Source organism: Drosophila subobscura, chromosome J (assembly GCF_008121235.1).
Source record: "Drosophila subobscura isolate 14011-0131.10 chromosome J, UCBerk_Dsub_1.0, whole genome shotgun sequence".
NCBI lineage: Eukaryota > Metazoa > Arthropoda > Insecta > Diptera > Drosophilidae > Drosophila > Drosophila subobscura.
Window position 1 is genome coordinate 3,139,223 of NC_048532.1, and position 19,099 is coordinate 3,158,321.

At 45.0% G+C, this 19,099-nt stretch overlaps 6 protein-coding genes across 7 annotated transcripts; 3 read left to right on the top strand and 3 right to left on the bottom strand.

The window, feature by feature from the left end:
• Positions 1–3,477: 3,477 nt before the first annotated feature.
• On the top strand, positions 3,478–5,177 carry LOC117894941 (differentially expressed in FDCP 8 homolog). Its single transcript, XM_034802263.1, has 2 exons — positions 3,478–4,288; positions 4,354–5,177. The coding sequence occupies exons 1-2, from the start codon at positions 3,565–3,567 to the stop codon at positions 5,073–5,075; spliced, it is 1,446 nt and encodes a 481-aa protein (XP_034658154.1). The 5' UTR covers positions 3,478–3,564; the 3' UTR covers positions 5,076–5,177.
• Positions 5,083–8,046, bottom strand: LOC117894939 (protein KRI1 homolog). Its single transcript, XM_034802261.1, has 4 exons — positions 7,847–8,046; positions 6,286–7,787; positions 6,056–6,222; positions 5,083–5,998 (listed from the first exon to the last, which is right to left on the bottom strand). The coding sequence occupies exons 1-4, from the start codon at positions 7,962–7,964 to the stop codon at positions 5,191–5,193; spliced, it is 2,595 nt and encodes an 864-aa protein (XP_034658152.1). The 5' UTR covers positions 7,965–8,046; the 3' UTR covers positions 5,083–5,190.
• Positions 8,047–8,303: 257 nt separating this feature from the next.
• Positions 8,304–8,923, top strand: LOC117894948 (autophagy protein 12-like). Its single transcript, XM_034802274.1, has 3 exons — positions 8,304–8,452; positions 8,514–8,650; positions 8,718–8,923. Exons 1-3 carry the CDS (start codon positions 8,383–8,385, stop codon positions 8,838–8,840), a joined length of 330 nt encoding a protein of 109 aa, XP_034658165.1. The 5' UTR covers positions 8,304–8,382; the 3' UTR covers positions 8,841–8,923.
• LOC117894947 (NADH dehydrogenase [ubiquinone] 1 beta subcomplex subunit 5, mitochondrial) lies at positions 8,906–9,875 on the bottom strand. Its single transcript, XM_034802273.1, has 4 exons — positions 9,718–9,875; positions 9,395–9,624; positions 9,225–9,331; positions 8,906–9,160 (listed from the first exon to the last, which is right to left on the bottom strand). Exons 1-4 carry the CDS (start codon positions 9,800–9,802, stop codon positions 9,022–9,024), a joined length of 561 nt encoding a protein of 186 aa, XP_034658164.1. The 5' UTR covers positions 9,803–9,875; the 3' UTR covers positions 8,906–9,021.
• An 873-nt stretch (positions 9,876–10,748) lies between these two features.
• On the top strand, positions 10,749–14,813 carry LOC117894942 (rho GTPase-activating protein 68F). 2 transcript variants are annotated; one of them, XM_034802264.1, is made up of 6 exons: positions 10,749–10,794; positions 11,687–11,826; positions 12,639–12,764; positions 12,843–12,878; positions 12,937–13,132; positions 13,205–14,813. In XM_034802264.1, the coding sequence occupies exons 2-6, from the start codon at positions 11,790–11,792 to the stop codon at positions 14,235–14,237; spliced, it is 1,428 nt and encodes a 475-aa protein (XP_034658155.1). In that variant the 5' UTR covers positions 10,749–10,794; positions 11,687–11,789; the 3' UTR covers positions 14,238–14,813. The 2 variants fall into 2 exon arrangements, with proteins under 2 accessions (XP_034658155.1, XP_034658156.1); XM_034802265.1 differs by lacking the exon at positions 10,749–10,794 and adding an exon at positions 12,516–12,558 and having other exon boundaries at positions 11,689–11,826.
• Positions 14,814–15,267: 454 nt separating this feature from the next.
• Positions 15,268–17,379, bottom strand: LOC117894940 (eukaryotic translation initiation factor 3 subunit L). Its single transcript, XM_034802262.1, has 4 exons — positions 17,222–17,379; positions 16,621–17,099; positions 15,578–16,550; positions 15,268–15,512 (listed from the first exon to the last, which is right to left on the bottom strand). Exons 1-4 carry the CDS (start codon positions 17,258–17,260, stop codon positions 15,378–15,380), a joined length of 1,626 nt encoding a protein of 541 aa, XP_034658153.1. The 5' UTR covers positions 17,261–17,379; the 3' UTR covers positions 15,268–15,377.
• Positions 17,380–19,099: the final 1,720 nt, after the last annotated feature.

The following is a 19,099-nucleotide window of genomic DNA, read 5'->3' on the forward strand; positions in this document are numbered from 1 at the left end:
GACGACGGCGGCGACGCAAGCTGCGAAAGAGCAGCGCAGCAGCGGCATAGGCTGCGTATGCGTAATTTTGTGTGCCTTTTTGGAGGCATTGCCATTGCCAGCAAACTTTATTTTAAAGAGCCAGGCATTATCGAAATTGCAATTGCCGTTTCAACGTATTGTCTCCTGTGGTCTCAGCCTCCGTGTGCAGAATCGCTACTCTACTCTGCTCCCTGCCCCACTGACTGCCACAAGAGTTGCGCGCTGCTTGCATGCCGGCTGCCCTGCCCCAAAGCCCGCCAATTGTTTATTCAAGCAGCATCGTCGCTCATGTTGCCCATGTGCACTTGGTGCCCCATCCACTCTCCACTCTCCACTCTCCATTCCCGGCCCACCCTTTATGCAACGCATGCCTGTGCATTCATTTGGTCTGCTGTGTGTTTGTCTGGCCGACAGACTGGTGATTTTTTTCCCGTCTAGGATGGAGCCATTCGCGTGGTACAGTTGTTATCGCCGGAGTTTGTCGGTATCGCCGGGGCTTAAACGGCTTTTGTGGCCGTGAATCAGCGACCAAACATGTAATCTGTTTAATGGTCAGAGGCCCTGCAACCGTCCCAAACGGCCGAACGATTCTTTGGCCAATCCGAAATGCTTCACACGCCGCCAGCCACAGATAGTTCAAGTATACGCACTGTGCGCTCGCGAGTCTCGGTATTTGCATAGATCTCTTTGCGTTATGTAGCGTTTTTTTTGTATGCACACCTGTTGCACTCGGCCGAGTCACAGCGATAGAAATGTCAGCTGGACATTTTGGGGCAAACAAAAAACGTGAAAAATCGTTAAACAAAGTAGCCGCAAACTAACAACAGAAAGCGAACGCAAACTCGTTCCGTACACCGCTATTTGCATAAAAATTAAGCCAAAAAAAACCAAAAATTCGCCGCAAAAGCTAAAAAAACAAAAGCCAGCCTTCAGAAAGGCAGAGAGAGAGAGGGGGAGAGAGGGAGGGATCGGGTGTCAGGTTTCTTAGCAAACAGCAATAAATAGAAACATTGCATATCATTTGAGCTGCTTTGTCTTTTCAATTATAGAGATCACTGCGCTGCGAGAATGGAGATGTGTGGATCGCCCATAGAGAGCCCTTTACTCTTGACTGGATCGCGATCGGCGACACTTTTGTTGATTTTATTGCCCTGGATAAACCTGATTCACAGTTCTCCAGAGGAGGGGTCGCTACGATTTTGATGCCCGGATTAGCCGGGTTTATTTCTGTTTTCTAAGCACCGTTTATCGATCTCAAATAGCAGATCCAAAATTATTGCACAACAATTCCATAATGAGTCGCAAAAGAGAGCCGCCCCTGATTAGCATTGATTCGCCTCGAGTTTACTATTCTGAGACGTTATTTCTATCATTTGAATTCCACACCAAGTTTTAACGCAAGATTTCATCTTAATTACTTGATATTGTCACAACATTTTTGGCCAGTGAAAATATGTATACATTTCGTACCTCCGTGCAGTATTATTTCGAAGATTTTATTTTGATAAATTTCAACTGATTTAAGAGGTGGCTAAGGAAGAAATAAACGATGATAATTGAGATTATATGAAAAGGGAATGAAGTTATGCTAAAACAAAGATTGTGGATTTGCCCATTGTCGCATTACTGCGAAACCTTCTTCAGCTTTTATATGAAGTTTATCCTGGTTGTAGTACGCCTATCTGGATCCATTTGTGCTCGGCGTGGAGGAGGCCAAGTGTGAGAGGTGCAGAAGTCATATCTGGAGTGGATTGGGATTCCTGGTTCGTAAAGATTCCCCTGCAGCTGGGCGATCTGCCTCTGTCTCCTTTAAAGGCCCTTGATCAGCAGTGGTGTCAGCGCTTGCTGCTTTTACATTAGCAAATTAAGTTTTGTTTTATTCAAATCCAAAGAGAAACTGTCTGATAAAGTTAAAGATAAGCACTGTCCCTCTAATCTGCTCTCCCGTGTGTCCGGACACAAAATCTGGCAAAACACTTTAACTAAATTAAATGTTTGCGACATGTTAAGGGATGGGATGGCATTTTAGAATCCTTTAGATCGGTACAAGAAGCGGCTAAAGCATCATTGAAACTTTACTTAAATTATAATGATATAATTCGTTAACTATATTGGCAGCTGCATAACTTTACAATTAAAACATGAGATTCTCATTATTACAAAAGTTCTGTCACCAGACCCGGACTGACGTCATCAACACATTGTTCAGCAGCAGACAGCCTTTTAAAGAGAGGTGAGGCAATTGCTGACAAATTCGACAAATCAGTGTAATCAAAACGAGGCGGGGTTTGAATTGAAACACATAGCTTAGAATCTTTCAAGAGTCAAAACCCAATGTCTGATTTGATAGCCTTTGGCGTTTTATTGTTCCTAGACCATTCGGACAATTTCTAAATGAGGAATCCCTGGACCAGGGCCTTGGCTGCCGAGGAGACGGTATTAGGTCCGCTGTGGTAGTTGCTGTGGGCAGCGCCATTAAAGGCAGCCTGTTCCTGGTTGAAGCCGCTGGGACCGAGTGGACCGAGTAAATTCAGCTGGACATTTGCATTGGTATTAGCGCCATTTTGTCCGGCACCATCATCAACACCGGCATTCCTTCCTCCAGCTCCTGCTGAGGTGCCTACCTTCCGCCTAACCCTTGCTTGTTACCGCCAAAACCACAACCAGGATTTCCTGCATATCAGCTTAGATCTTTTATGGCCAAAAAGACGTTTTAAAAACTTAAAAACTTAAACTTTATAAACATAAATTATACGAATTGCACGGTCACTCTGCGAAGAGCCTCAATGTAGTTATCGATATCGATGTAAAAATAAAATGGGAATGTAAGCACTGTGTGGCAGCCCGTGCTTATTTTTCCATGTTTTTTTAAGCGCCATCTGTTATCATTTTTGGAAAATCCCTGAATACTGGGAGTAGTTTATCATGATCTTGACTCATAGATGCCGCGTTGAGAAAGGGACATTTTTAGGCGCCCCCAATTGGAGTTTTTTATGTTTAACATTTCTTGTAAAAAGCAACAGATGGCGCTGCTCGTCTGGTTTTTTGTAATCTAAAACGAATAAAACAAACAATTATGTCAGTGTTAAAGACAGATGGCATTTGTAAATGTATGCATGTACATTGAATAGGACAGTTTGACCACCCTTTCCTGAGGAAAGCCCATCTTGCCAGGACATGTGGAGGGCTTTCTGATACAATCCAGATGCATACCAATTTTGGTCGTCATGTCGGCAATTGATTCATCGTAACCGCTACCTCGGGTTCCAGCTCTAGCTCCGGCTAAATTTATGTTTAACTTTTATTTGTTGTTTAAGCATTTTTTAGAGGTAGCGTTTTATTTATGTACATATGTATGTACTTACATCTGGTTGTCTTAATGATAGAATATTCGTGATATTATCGACCACTATCGAGACTTTAAACCATCGATAGTACCGATAGTGCCATCGACAGTTCTCCACCTCTACCCTGTTTTACGCCTGCCCACCTACTTTGTTAATTTTGCTTTGTTTGTTTGTTGTTTGTTGTTTTGGCCCCAAGATGAGCTCCTGGCGCGACAGTCTCACCAACATTCCAGGAACAGTGGCGAACTTTATAAACGAGAGCGCCAGCACGGCGTCCAGCTACTTGCACTCGCAGGGGCCCACTCGTTCGCCCACGCCCACTGCAACAGTTGGATCTGTGTCCGAGGAGAGTGTCCCACAGGGGGAATACAAGGCGCTGCCCATACCATCGTCGCTGGTGAAGGAGCAATGGCGCCTGATTTTCACGTCCGATGCCAACATCCAGGACTTGAATGCAGCCATCGCCCACTGTCGCGATCTGGTGCTGCTCAGCGAAGAGTGCAGCGAGGAGAGACGCTGGCTGGTCCGCCATTTAGTGGACCTCCGGTACTCGCTGCAGGAGCTGGAGGAGGCCCAGGCTCTGGCCTCCGATGTAGTTGTCATGAATGCCATCAAGGCCGTGGTGGGTCACCACTTTGTGCCGCATCACCCGCACGGCAGGAAGAATCGGCTGCAGGCCGCAGCCAAACGCTTCTACTGCGACCACTGCACAACGATAATCTGGAGTGTGGTGCAGGCCTCGTACATATGCAGCGACTGTGGGTACTTGGTGCACCAGAAGTGCATAGACAACGTCAAGAGGGTGTGTGCCCACGTCCTGGTGTCAGAACGACAGCACCCCATATCGGAGATATGCCCCGAAGTAGGCCTGGCTGCCCAAAACTACAAGTGTGCCGAGTGCGGAACGCTGCTGAACTTGAGTAAGTGACTCTAACACGTTGGACAATGGACACAAATGTGTTTTGATTTCGCAAACATTTTTCAGAGAGCTCCTGGATTGAGCCACGGCTTTGCGACTACAGTGGCCTCTACTACTGCCCCTCGTGCAACTGGAACGACAATTGCTTCGTGCCTGCCCGCATAATCCACAACTGGGACTTCTCTCCCCGGCGAGTGTCTCGTGCGGCTCAGCAAGAGATTCGATTGTTCCTGGACAGAGCTCTCATACGCCTGGAAGAGGACAATCCCAAGCTGTTTGTGTTCGTAGAAAAGCTGTGTGCCGTGAAGAAGCTGCGCCAAAATCTCGTTCACATGCGCCACTATCTGGCTGCCTGCAAGCTGGCCATGGAACATAAGCTGGTAGAGCAGCAGATGGCTGGCAGGCGGCACTTGGCCCAGTCTAATGAGTTCTATTCGCTTAGCGACCTCACTCAAGTGGAGTCCGGCGTATTGACGGAGTTCCTGCAGGGGGTCTTCAAGGCATTCGGAGACCATATTCGGTCCTGCGACATGTGCCTGGCCAAGGCGTACATTTGTGAGATTTGCAGTAACAACGAGGTCATCTTCCCCTTCGACGACGGTTGCATCAAGTGTGAACAATGCAACTCCATTTACCACAGAGTATGCCTCACGCGCAAGAACATGATATGTCCAAAGTGTGTCCGTATCCAGGAGCGAAGGCTGCAGCTCGATCGACTGAAGAGCACGGAAGACGCCAAAGATGTGTCTGAGGGTCATTCGGATGTGGTGGAGTTGTCGCTTGCATAGCTTGTGCCTGTTTCAAGTCTTTTAATATGTTAATATGTTATGTATGTACATAAGATGTAACTACTTCAAAATATATTACTAGTGCTATTATTGTGATCCTCATCCTGGCCTGGCCCTAGTTATCCTTTTTACCGTACTTTTCCCTTTTGTGGAACTTTCTGGGATTGATGCCATAGGCCTTCAGGCGGTCGTCGGTTATTCCACTGGGATGTCCGCTGTCTGTCCTGCTTTTCGCCTTGAAGTTGTTTGTCTTCTTTGCTGGGAATGGTCTGTCCCCCGCTTTCTGATTTGATTTTTTAAATGGATTCGCACCAGATGATGCTCTTGTCGCTTGCTCCTGTTTGCCTTGGGAGAGACTCGCCCCCGATGATCCATTCAGCGCCTTTTTCTCTTTACCTTGGAAGGAATGGCCATCAGATGACGCACTTGGCGCTAACATCTGTTTGCCTTTGAATTTCCTGACTGCCGGCTGGGCCCGAGCATGGTTCACAGGATTTTGTTTACTGTTAAATGGGTTATTTCCATTTGACTTGCCTGCTTTTAACCCATTTGGACGCGGATTCTGTGCCGGCTTAGCGTTAGCCCCTGATTTGGGGAGCTTTTGGTTTTTACCAACAGCGTTATTTTTTTTCGTCTTATTTTGCGGCTGCTGCTCTTCGACCCCGTTGGGTGTTTGACCCGCCGCTTCTTTGCTCTTCTTTGTGGCAGGCTCATCTTGCTCACTTTGGCTCTCCGTTTCCTTTGCTTCATTATCACGATCCTGTACAATCTGTTCAGGATTCTCTGCAACAGCTGCTGCTGCCTTGCGTTTCAAACGTTTCCTCTTTGATTTGGACAGACCCTCAGTGGGAATTTGAGCAGCGGCTGGGGCAGCTGCAGCAGTTTGGGGACTCTCCTCCGATGGAGGATCCTCATCATCAGAACTGAAAATTATTCGCTTTGAGATTTGAATTGTCGAAGGAATAAAGCCAGATGCTTACCCTTCCTCTCCATACAGACTCTTGAATATCTTTCGCTTGAGATCTTCGTTCTTTGCTTTCATTTTGTACAAACGTTGCTCCTTCTTCTCCACATGCTCTGGCCTGAACTGCACTGCCTTTTTGAGACTAGCCCACTGGTTTAGCTCCTTGTTCTTGGCCAGCAAGATCTGCAAGTATGCCGCCAGAGAGTAAACACTGGATACCAAATTAAACCGTTTGTCTCTACTTACCTCTTCGATGGTCAGGCCGAAGTCGTTTGGCGTGGTCTCGACGTACTTGAAGCGGCACGGCAGGTCCCCGACTATGTCCTCGCAGTCCAGTTGATAGTACTCGTCGATGTACTCGCCGTAGGTCTTCTCTTCTTCGGGGTTAAAGGCGGGCTTCTCCGCCTGAATCATCTCCATGAAACGATTGCGACGCCCTTTGCGGCCCTTGCGAGCGCGTGTGCTATCGATCAGCTCTTGCTGGAGCTGCTGCTTCGACGTTGATGGATCGTAGTCGCAGTCCATGTTGAAATCATCATCCTCACAGTGTTCGTCATCGTCATGCTCCCTTGCACTCTGTTTCCTGGGGTCATAGTTGTCCCAGTCCTCCAGAGTCAATTCGTCAATGTCCGAAGGGCACTCTGGTTTCTCCTCTCCCTCATCAACGTTGTAGTACTCATCGTCAAACAACTCTTGCATGCGACGATCGTGTGCAGCAGGGTCAAAGTCCTCCTCCAGCTCGTCGTCCCTGAAACCCAGCTCATCGTTGCCGGTGACTGCTTTCAGCTTGCGAATTTTTTCCTCGATTTCCTTGCGCTTCATGTCCTTGATCAGTTCCAGCTCCTTCATTTTCTGCTGCTTCTCCTGCTCCTTTCGCTCCTTCACCTCCTTGCGCTTATCCTTTCGCTTGTCGTCTGTCCGACGAATCGATTGCTCTACGGTGCGGGGATAGCGCTTGATAAACTCTGCATCTGGTTCCTCGAATCGGAAATTGTACTTTTGCTCAAACTCGGCCTGCTTCTCCAGTTCCTGCTCGTCCTCGGACAGCGGGGCATTATCGCCCACAATCTCATCGTATGTGGGTATCTTCGATTCATCTGTGTTGGCGTACCCCTTGCTGAGAATATAGTCCCTGAGGAAGCACTCGCCCTGTGTCAGCTTGTTGCTGCTCCAGTATTCCTTCAGGGGTTCCAGCTGCTTTTTGACATTCTGTTCAATCTCTGTCTGTTGGCCAGCAAGCCACTTGGCGAAATCCGCCTCCTCTGCATCCGCTTGCTCCTTGGTCTTTGTGCGTTTCTTGAATATGCCACCGAACTCCTCATCTTCCCCGTTGTCCTCCTGGTTCATTACCTTGCTGAACTCTGCCTTCAAGCGTCGCTCTTCCTCCACTGCAGTGGGTGACTTCGCCCGCTCAAACTCCTCCTCCTCTTTCTGCTGTTGCTCGTCATCGGAGCTCTCGAACTTGCCATTGTGCTCGAGGATAACCTTACGTTCGTAGTCCTTCAATGTGACCGGTTTGGCTTTGTTGGACCTTTTTCTTTTGGTTTGTTCGTCTTTGTTATCCTCGTCTTCGGAGGACTCGTTGAAAAAACGCGTCTCCTTGTCGTATATTCGTGGATCTTTGCTCTTCAGAGAAGAGAGTGTCTTGAAGAAGTCTTGATCAAACTGGGGATTCACCTCATCCTCCTCCGATGATTCGCTGTCACTGTCGAACTCAGACTCGGAGACATCCAGGCCGCGATCTTTATCTGTAACAATCAAATCGTTAACGTTTAAGATTCAGCGGAGAAAGTGGTAACTTATGTACATTTCTGAAGCAGCTCCTTCTTGCGCAGAATGTTGTATGTCTTGGCATAGTCCTGGTTGGTCGTTAGCTGCAGGTCGTCGCCCTCGTCGTCTGACCCACCAAATAGTCTGCCGCTCATAGTTCTACGCTTGATTTGTGGGTTTTTAAGTAAAGTATTAATAAATATACACACCACACGTGTTTCTTGTCCGTTGCTGTAGCAGATGTTTTTATTATCGTTATCAGCTAGAGATGACAAACGCATACTGTGATTTTCAAGTCGCTCTACCACATGGAACAACAAGGATGCATCTGAGAGTGAATATATTGGGAGCATGTTTTTACCAAAATGAGTAAATTAAGTCGTATATATTAGGTATTACATGTTTCTTAGTCATTTATTTTGCAAAAAGTGATAAGTTAGAAAAATATTTAGTCGCTTTTATCGATACTGTAATCGATATCTAGTCACAAGTTTTATTTATTAATTCTATTTATTTTGCAATTTCAGTCCACATTCGCCACAAAAAGCAAACTGTTAACAACATTCCATACCAATGGCTGACGCGGAGGAGAACCTGGCGAGCACATCAACTACCAACGCCACAGATAAAGAAGCAGCAAAGAGTAAGAAAACATCGCCGGACCCACTATAGTTTTTTTAATTGTTTCTATTAATTTTGGTCAGTATGTGTTTTGTTAAACGCTACTGGTAATGTGCCGATCATTAAGAAGCGCACCTGGACCGTGGACCCCAACAAGACAGTCAGCTGGATTCAAAAGTTTATACACAAATACCTCAAGCTGGACGCCACTGAGCAAATTGTGGGTACAACCACCGGCGTAAACATTTCTTTCCTTGCTAAACACAACCATTGTCTATATTTTGCAGTTCCTTTATGTCAATCAGACGTTTGCACCTGCTCCGGATCAGATAATCAAGAACCTGTACGACTGCCACGGGACAAATGGCAAGCTGGTGCTCTACTACTGCAAGAATCAGGCGTGGGGCTAAATCGATACGCACTCGACTTGACTAAGTCTTAAGTATTTATTAAACTATTGTACTGTTTATAATAATTAGGGTGCGTAAAATGATGTTGCAGATTCAACACTTTATTTCCCCAACTTGAGGCCTATACATTTCATTTACTAGACGTCCGACCAAATGTCGAAAGAGCCAGCCAGGAACTGGTCTAATCGCCCCGCAGAGCTTCCAGCTCATCAGCAGCCTCCTTGGATATTCTGTGATACTTGGCTACCGTCGGACGATAGTAGTACGACTGGTAATCATTTCGCTCCGACATCTTGCGACGAACCTCTTCCTCAAGTTTTCTGAAAATGCAAGGTCCCAGTTACGATAGAACGACAAGACCTAGTTGTCAAAAGCATATATTACCGAATTTGAGCCTTCTCGTTTTCCTCAAACAAGTTGTGCAAGGCTTTCTCGTATTCCTGCTGCTGCGAGCTGTAAATGTACCGGGAAATAAACCGGGAGATTGGGTGCTGTAGGAAGGGAGGAAGTTTAGCGAGTTCAGTGGCAATGCTCCGACTGTTACGGTGTCCTACCTTCTCGTACTCCCAGTACTTGGGCACGTAACCCTCGGGAATCTCTGCCAACTGAGCGGGCCCCACGAAGATGTTCGAGTAGAGCACCAGCGCTGTGATCGGCACGACGCCAAGCATTACGTAAAAGTGAATCAGATCCTTGAACTTGTCCCATTGAAAGCGCGATGGCTTTACTGTCATGTGGTGGTGTCCATGATCACCACCCATCCGGCGCAGTTGTTGCTGCAGCGCTACAAAGGTGGGAGAGATCTGTAGTTCTTGTTGCGTAATGTGGAATAATGTGTTTACGGCTGTAAGCCGACTGATCTAAGTTGTATACTCACCATTTCGGCAAGCCGGAGCTTGGAGAACGGCGCGGTAGTTGGCGAATTGCGCCGCTGGCGACAGCAATCGGCTCCAACCGACCATTTTAATAGTTTTTTGGTAAATTTAATTAATTGGAGCTGGTTTCAGAGTGACCAAAATACCGTCTGACTCAAATAGGTATATCGCAATATACCAACCATTTTATAAAATATACTATATTGTATACCGATATACCATAAATTATGAGTGAGTCAACGATGGTGCGTGAACGGGCTTAACCCACTTAGCCCCCTTTTAATTAATCAGGTGAAGAGAACATCATCAGACTCCGTTCACCAGGACAACTTGATCCCCGATCCATGATAAATTTCTTGTGCTCGTCCTGGTGAACACACGTGGTCAGCGTTTTTGGTGCAAGAATTCCTTAATCGGATTTTGAGAAATGGATCTTGAAAAAAATAAGACGCAGAAGAAGAACGTAAACAAATACAAATTATTTTAAAAATCATGAATTCCGCACAATTCGTTTTTATGGAAGAAGTGCTCCAATTTCTTATGAATACTTGCAATTCTATAATATAATTAGCAAGGGCGTGAATTTCAGAAAGCAGCAAACGAAAAACCGATCTGCTGTTCGTGCCAATATCCTTATTTTCTGAGCCGATTGTATATACGACGTCTCGACTCAAACCCCGATCGTTGCCATGGACCATGGATCGGTGATCAAGTTGTCCTTGCGATTGCGACCAATTTGGTTGTTGACCTTTGTAGCTTGCACATTATTCCTGAATTATTACATTATTATTACACGTCCTGAAATCTCTCCAATCTTGTGGAAAATTGATTAATCAATCGGATAATATTATAATTTGGGGGTGAGCGTCCTATCCAGCAAGAGAATATCGAAATTGGGGAATACGATTTCAAACATGGACACATCAGTATATTTGAAATGACAAGGTCTATTTTGGTATATTTGCGAGGGTCATACGGTATGTCTTATCGATAAGTCCGCGGTCACACTGATGTATTCATCGACAAAAACAACTTTTTGCAATAAAAAATATTAACGAAGTTATTTTTGTTGATAAAAGGTAAATTTGCAAGCGTTTCTGACTCACAGATACAGATCAGGGGCCAATTGCAGTTTTCTTAACTGGAGAAAATACGTTGTACGTTTTCTCATTGCCAAATAGCCAGGCAGAATTGATAGTGTAGTCTACCGTCAAGCCAAGACCCGCCTGTCGTCACCGAGTTGCTGATAAAAGAGTACATTTACAAAGAAGTAAATATTGTTAAAAGGTGACAAGGACAAATGCGCAGTTCGTTGGCAAAAGTATTGCTTATATCAGTGCGGCGATTTCACGAGTGTGTGTTGAGGAACACGACATATTCCCTGTATGTATGTGCGGCAGTACAGGAGCGGATCAAAAGCACAGACCAGACGCTGAAAAGTGCATTAAATACCACCGATTTCATTCGTTAAAATTAAAAAACCCATTTTGTGCAAAGCGATAAGCTTCGCCCCACTTCGCTCTCTGTGTTATCTTTCGTAAGAGACCATCGCCCTGCCTTTAATTTCGACCAGCACTGTATGTATACTCAGCGGTGGGGCGTAGGCGGCTTGGCCCCATAGGCCCACACTGCCTGCAAATCCCCACCACCGCTACCACCACCATTTCGCCCTAAACTCTTGTCATGTCCATATAAAAGAGCCAGAGACAATCCATGGCCGTTCGATGGCAATCCACCGCTCGTTTGAAATGAATGAATGAATGTGAATCAGCGCACGGCACTCTATCTCCACATCCCTCTTCGGCTGTGGCGATAGCGATAGCGACGGCGCGCGACAGTCAAGAAACTACATGGCTTGATGTGACGTCACCGTTAGACTCCCGTCTATATGTATAGCACACAGCTTGCAGCGCTTGAAACGACAGTTGGCCCACGACCGTTTATGGCTAATTTATTCTCACTATATTCCAGCTGTGCTGTATTTTCTACATGCCAATTCGATAGCGCGACTGAGACGTCCTGCGTCATTGCATTGCAACGATAATCCACACTCTGTACACCTGTCCGTCCCACAATGGACAACCATTCGCGTTTCACATCTAGATTACCAGGTAAGAGCGCTTCCATTTCGATATGTGTAGAAGCGTATTTCAAATTTCGATCTTTCATTTCTGTTTTCTGCTTAGCTTAGCCGCTTAGCCAATAAGTTCGCTGTGAAACAATAATCCCCAAAAGATCCAAAATATGTGTAATTTGTAATTTAAAGCTTGGGAATTGTTTCGTGTTGTGGCGCCGCTTGTTTTGTGTGTTTCATTAATGTAACCGTAGCCAAGTGGGGGGCCCGTCTAATATCTAACTAACAACTAAACTAATTTAATGCCTCAACCCGCCCCCGCCTGCCCTGCCTTCTTTGTTTTTGGTATCAAGTTGAGCTACTAACCCCATTTAAAGCTGTAAAACCTTACTCACTGTACCTGTACATACCTACATACCACACTATACTCTATTATGAATCCTGAGTTTTGTACGTTATGTCGCTAGCTGTGTTTGTTTGAGGTTTGTCTGCGTGTATGTGTAGTCTTAGTTCTCTCTACGTACAATAATTCTTTTTGACTGTCTCTGTTCCATAACATAAACAATAAGCAATATGTACAGCAGGCAACTGTTGTACCTCAACCCTTACTAATCCCAAGAATCCCAAGTTATGTACGAAAGTAACTCATCAATTACAAATTTCTCTGATCTGATCCATGTCTATTCACTTACTCAAACTCAATCCGAACTAAACTTGTTGCCTCAGGCCGTCAAAATACTTAAGTGAAAAGTGAAAAGCATTACTACTTGTAAGACTACGTTTTGGAATATCTGTCCACTGCAACGGAAACCTACGAGATTAATTAACGACTTCTCTCGCACCCACAAGGTCCTGCCATTAATTCGATCGTTGAGAACTCGGACGAGCCGCAGCCTAGTCTCTCGGATCTGCACGACTTCGAGCCGAAGCTAGAGTTCGATGACACAGAGCTCCTGAGCCCGGCTCCTCTAGAGAGTAAGCATTTCAGTGCCCTAAGGTTGTGTTAAAGTAACAGCAGCTAATTGAACAATTCATTTATTCTCCCATCCCCAGAAGATGTTATGGTCGGAGACTTTGTCCTGGCCGATGGTAAGTGTGGGATTCACTGAATGGTTTCTTGAATGACTCTTTTGGGTATACCCTACAGATCCAGAACTTGAACCCGAGGAGGATGTGAACCCTCTGGAGGACGATTTTGAAGATCAACTGAGGGAGCAGTCGGAGCAATTTCAAGCACCCAAAAACAAATGCGACTTTCTGGGCACCGACAAGCAGGGTCGGCACGTCTTTGGCATTTACGCATCGCGGTTTCCCGAGAAGTCGCAGCTGGAGGGTTTCGTGCGGTATGTGTGCAACATCAGTGCCTTCTAAACATCTTATCTGACATTATCTGATCGTATTCTCCATTATGCCAGCCAAGTCATCAAGGAGATCGAACCATTTGTGGAGAACGACTACATACTCGTTTATTTCCACCAAGGGCTTAAGGAGGACAACAAACCGTCGGCACAGTTCCTGTGGAACTCGTACAAGGAGCTGGATCGAAACTTTCGTAAAAACCTAAAGACTCTGTATGTGGTGCATCCGACGTGGTTCATTCGGGTCATCTGGAACTTCTTCAGCCCCTTCATCAGCGACAAGTTCCGCAAGAAGCTAGTGTACATCTCCAGCCTGGATGAGCTGCGCCAGGCTCTGGGCCTGAACAAGCTGAAGCTGCCCGATAACATTAGCGACTTTGACGACAAGCTGAACCCCAGCCGAAAGTCAGCCGCACCCTCATCTTATCTAACAAGCAGCGTAAATGCATCCAGGCAGCAGCAGCACAAAATGGCGCCGACGATGCAATTTGGGGTGCCCCTGAAGCATATTGTTGTGAACAGTCCCTGCCTCAATTCCATTCCCCCGATAGTGCGCAAGTGCGTGGACTCTCTGTCGATTACGGGCGTGATTGATACGGAGGGGATCTTCAGGCGATCGGGCAACCATGCCGAGATCATGGCTCTCAAGGAGCGCGTCAACCGCGGCGAGGACGTGGACCTCAAGTGTGTGAATGTCCATGTGATTGCAGGCCTGCTGAAGAGTTTCCTGCGCGATCTCTCAGAGCCGCTGCTCACTTTCGAACTGTACGAGGATGTGACCAAGTTCCTGGAATGGCCCAAGGAGGAGCGCTCCCGGAATGTTACCCAACTAATACGCGAAAAACTGCCCGAAGAGAACTATGAGCTTTTCAAGTATATTGTCGAGTTCCTCGTGCGCGTGATGGACTGCGAAGATCTCAACAAGATGACTTCGTCCAACCTGGCCATCGTGTTCGGCCCAAACTTCTTGTGGTCCCGCAGCACCAGCACTTCCCTGGAGGAAATCGCACCCATCAATGCATTTGTCGACTTTGTCCTACAGAATCACAAAGATATATATTTGATCGATATCAATCAGCACGCCCTGTGAGTGTGTCCGTGTCCCGGCGATCCCATAAACAAGCTACCCGTAATTTGTAAATTGTTTGATTTTAATGTTAGTTTTAAGAAAAACCCCAGCCTACAGGCGGCAGAGTCCGCTTAGCACGAGGGCATACCTAGTACGGTGTATAAAGAGTGTATCTTAATCCTAAGTTCAATTTTTAAACTGTTTGTAAATGTGTGAAAACTGCTTGTAGCCATCCCGACTCAACCCAACCTCACACTCCCCCAAATTATAATTATTTAACTCTCACGAAAAGCTTAGTACGTTGATTTACCAAAGAAACTTGCAAGAGAGAAATTTGAGATGTTATATTTACCTACAATAAACACGCACATTCCCATTGCCCTAAGAAAAACGGAAACGAATACGAATACAGGCTACTGCTAGGGGTCGATGAATGCTATATGCTACGTGCACCAATGTCCATGTACGTGGAGTTGTGGAAAACTCAAAGTACGTAATACTTGTAGATTTTTGAATTTCCTTATAGTCATACATACAAATTTTATATAATAACGTATTGTTAAAAACTAAAAATAAAGTCAAATGTTAAAACCCCAATCCAACATTCAAAGTGCTGTTACTATGGTAAGACGCGCAAAGCAGATCTCGACTATCTCTCTCTTAATTCTACTGTCGAGAAATTGGGAAATCATTAATAGCTAGAGAGGTAAGGAGCCACGACTGCTAAATAGGTTCTAATCTCAATTATTGCCCTCAGTTAACCCCTTTTCAAAATGATCTTTTTATTTGATTGTTTCAATATCGCATCGTCCGCTAAATATAATATTTAATGATTCTAACGTAAAATATTGATAGATGTATATTCCATCTGCCAAAAATTGTAGATGCCAGAGATTCTCGCGCATTCAGATTAAAACAACCTTGATTTGGTTTTCCCTCGGAACTAAGTGCGAAGTAAGACCGCCTTATTATCTCTCCTATTGATGCTGATCCTTCTACACGACTGTAATATACTCCTATACTCTTAAGGAACGATTATAAAAACGTTAAATATTAGGACCTTTCCTGCGGAAGTGGATACTCGCAGGCATTCTTTTATTGGTATCATCAGAGCGAATCGGTCCAGGTTTGGAATTTTTAATATATAGTGAACTGTTAGGTTTAAATGTTGATGTTCTTCAGTTTGCGATTTAGGTCGTTGAACTTGAGGATTTTGCGCACAAAGAAGTCGCCATAGCGATGGGAGACCTTGGTGTCGGCTATGTGAATCATGTCGTCGTCGATGTAGAAATCGAGCTGTAAAGAAGAACGCATGAGTACAATTATCGGAATAAAACTGCTTGATCCTTTGACAAACTTACCTCAGAGCCGGACTTAAATGTGCCTTCCAGACCACTGGGCCCCTTGCTCCAAACCAAATTACGCATTTTGTGCTTGAAGCAGAGCAGACGGATCAATAGCTTGGACACATCGTCGTCGTTGGCATTGGGGTCGATGAAGGAGGCCAGCTTGGCCAGCGGCAATGTGGTGTAGAGCTTCAGATACGAGCGCGTGGTGGGCAAATCTTTCTGCTGGCGCACCTCATCCATAAACACCAGCAATTGATGCTCCATAGGGTCCTTTACGTAGTCCTCCATGGGCGCATCAGCTGCTGGGGGGCAGGGGCTGACAAAGCGTGGGCACGCAAACACAAAGAAAGACTTAAAGACCTCCAGGTCGCCACACTGCATCTTGAACATGGCGTCGTGGTAGTTCTTTTCCCGCAGAACCTGCTGTATGGACTCGTCGATGCACTGCGGATGCAGGACCAGGCAGATGGCCAGCAAGTGGTACATCTGCTCGGCCTGCTTGTTGATCTGATCGTTCTGATAGGAACGCGTGCTGTACAGCTGTTTGGTGCGCTGGATGTACAGCAGGATGTCGGAGAAGGTGCGTATGGCATCGGCATAGCGGCGCATCATCATGTAGGCAAAGCCCACGTAATACGAAGTCGATATCTGACAGGCTGGTATGTGCGAGTAGGCAGATTTCTTGTGGATCTCAATGGGCTCCAGCACCTTGATGGCCTGGTAGTAGTCACCCAGCAGCGAGTGCACGCGCAGAAGGCCGACCAACGAAAAGTAGCCCAGCATCTTGTAGAAGGAGAGCTTGCCAAAGTCTCCGGACACCGTGTTCGGATCAATGCCCCCGGAAATCGCCTCCAGCTGCTTCTTAATGTTGGAGATATCCACCAGAGAGTGCAAGACATTCAAAATGCACAGAATACTCCACACATTGCTGTGGTTCACGCAAAGCTGCTGAATCTCCTCCTGCGATTTGTCCGTAAGCCGAGCACTGCAATGAATAGTTATTTTTATGTATTAAATGGTATGCACGTTTGCTGGGCGAAGTGAACATGTCTTACCGGTATTGGGCAAAGTTCTGGAACTGGTACACAAACTCGTCAACGAGCTCCCACAGCCAAATGTCGGGCAGCTCCAGCATGACGGGGTTCGGCGCCGAAATGATTAGATTGAAGAAGTCGCAATAGTTGAAGAACGAGTTGATGCGCTGATCCAGCTTGGGGCCACCAGGAATACGGGCATGGATATGACGGTAGTACAACTCCTTGTATAGGATCATGAACACCTTATCGCTCTCCACCAGTGCCCCGACCTCCTGTTCCTCCGGCCAAGATGATTTGTCAAAGTGATGGTCACTAATCTGCGGAAATGTGTTCTCGTACATATTCTGTATGTCATAGAGATTTCCCTCCTTGACGGCCTGGCAGAAGTTCATCAAGAAGTACTTGACATTATCCGGCATCCGGGTGGCGTAGTAATTGCGTTCGTACTCCATGTCTAGTGCGGGATCGCCGGTGTGGGCGAAATCATCATAAAAGTCCTGCAAATGAATTATTTTCATCAATACAATACAATCTGGGGTAAAAGTTGGGTTATGTTAACGCCAGAGCCAAAGCTATTTAGCGCGCTGCACTGTTGTCTTGCCAGACTCCTGGAACTTACTCCGTTGTTGGAAAACTCCTCACCACCGTATTTCGACATTATATATTCTGCTGTTCTACACAAAATCCACAAGAAGGAACGGTTTTTTGTCAACACGCCAACAATTTGGCGAAAAGAAAGAGTGTGACCGATCAAATTTACCGTCAGACCCTCCAAAATATACCAAAGTATACCATCTAATTTTAAAAACATTTGACAAACTATCGATAGGATGAATGTGGCATAGATAAGTATTTTCCAGTGATGAGAAATAAGCTAACTATCTATCTACTTCCTACAGTGTATTTTAGTACGACCATAACATGATTTCTGTTTCAATCAAATGGGGCGGTTTTTGTGAATAGTTATGGTACAAAAAATTTACCCAAACCAGACCATTTTCTATTTCATTACTACGAACTGGTGCCACAGACAATACCTTGGAGGATAGCCTTGTATAGCCAGAGGGAAAAGTTCGGAGGTGATGCAGAACTTATCCAACAACAGCATCAACCAACAGTGACTGGAAATACCATGTGGAGGGTATACTCCAGGCAGAGAAAAACAGAGGCTGCTTGATAAGCGAGAATAAGAGCTATGAGAGGAAACCTCTCGTAACCGGCATCACAATCACCGATTCACAAGGATTTAAAAAAACCATATTTAGTTTTTTCTAGTGTGACCATAAGCTTTATCCTTGGCTTGTATGGTATATTTCGTGGTCGAAAATATCCAATTGGATTGTGTTCAATGGTAACTGGTTCCGTTCATCTGGGAGAGCGACTGGCATGAACGAATTTCCCTGGACTTTTAGACACAGGAGAGAAGTTCCCTGACCGTTTAAAAACAAATTGAGAGAAATGGCTCCATAATAAAGATTTTTAAATTACAGCATTGGCAACGCGGTGAAAGCTACTTGAGCTACTATTTGCCTTTACCTGTGGTCGACGTCTTCCTTTCTAAAGAAAACCCTTCCTTCAGATGATTAGTTAGACTATAAAGATGATATTTCGATAATATTGGAGTATATCCCATCCCTAAAACTGATTCTATCTATCTATCAAACATTTTAATTATTTTCTCTGTTGCGAGCGCTAGTAATCGAAAACATTTTCAATGTTATAAGTCATCAAAATGTAATAATTTACATATGTATTTACGTACTGAAAAGATTTACCAAACAAAAGTCAATACTATGAAATCCACCTACTAAAACCATGAAAAACCATGCCAATTTACAAAATTAGCAATAGTCAAAATCCAAATCTAAAAAACAAATTTATGTGATTTCGCCAAAGCTGACAGGGCACGGGCCTCTGCTGCAAGGTCACAGGCGTTTGGCCTCCTGCACTTTAGCCCATGCCTGACTCTCTGGCAGCCTCTTGGCGATCTGTAATCATAACTGTAATTAATGTGATGCTAAATTCTTAAATTTTACTTATCACTTATGTACATATATGTACATATGGTTTGTGGCGATGGAGCGTTTTTCAAAAATTTTGTGGGTCTACCAATTTTGCATGTGTGTCAAGCAAAAAAATATTAAAAAGCGACGACAGTTAGGTTAACATACCAAATTGTGGTAAAATTAAAATGTTATTTCTTAGAATCACGCTCAAATCGAAAATCAAAGTTTCTTGTGCCTTTAATCAGACTAATCAGTAATAAAAATTGTATTTTGTAATAGTTCAGAGAAACATTTGGCGATTCTATAATAACTTTTAAACATAAGAAACACTTTAAGTTTTATTGCAGAAAATTGATTGAAATTGAAATTGAAGTTAGAGCACTAACCATACAGTAACTATATAGTATGGTTAGTGGTTAAAGTCACAATATTAATTCAGTATTTGGTATGTTTACGGTATATATTCAGGATGAGATGGTATATTTTGGAAT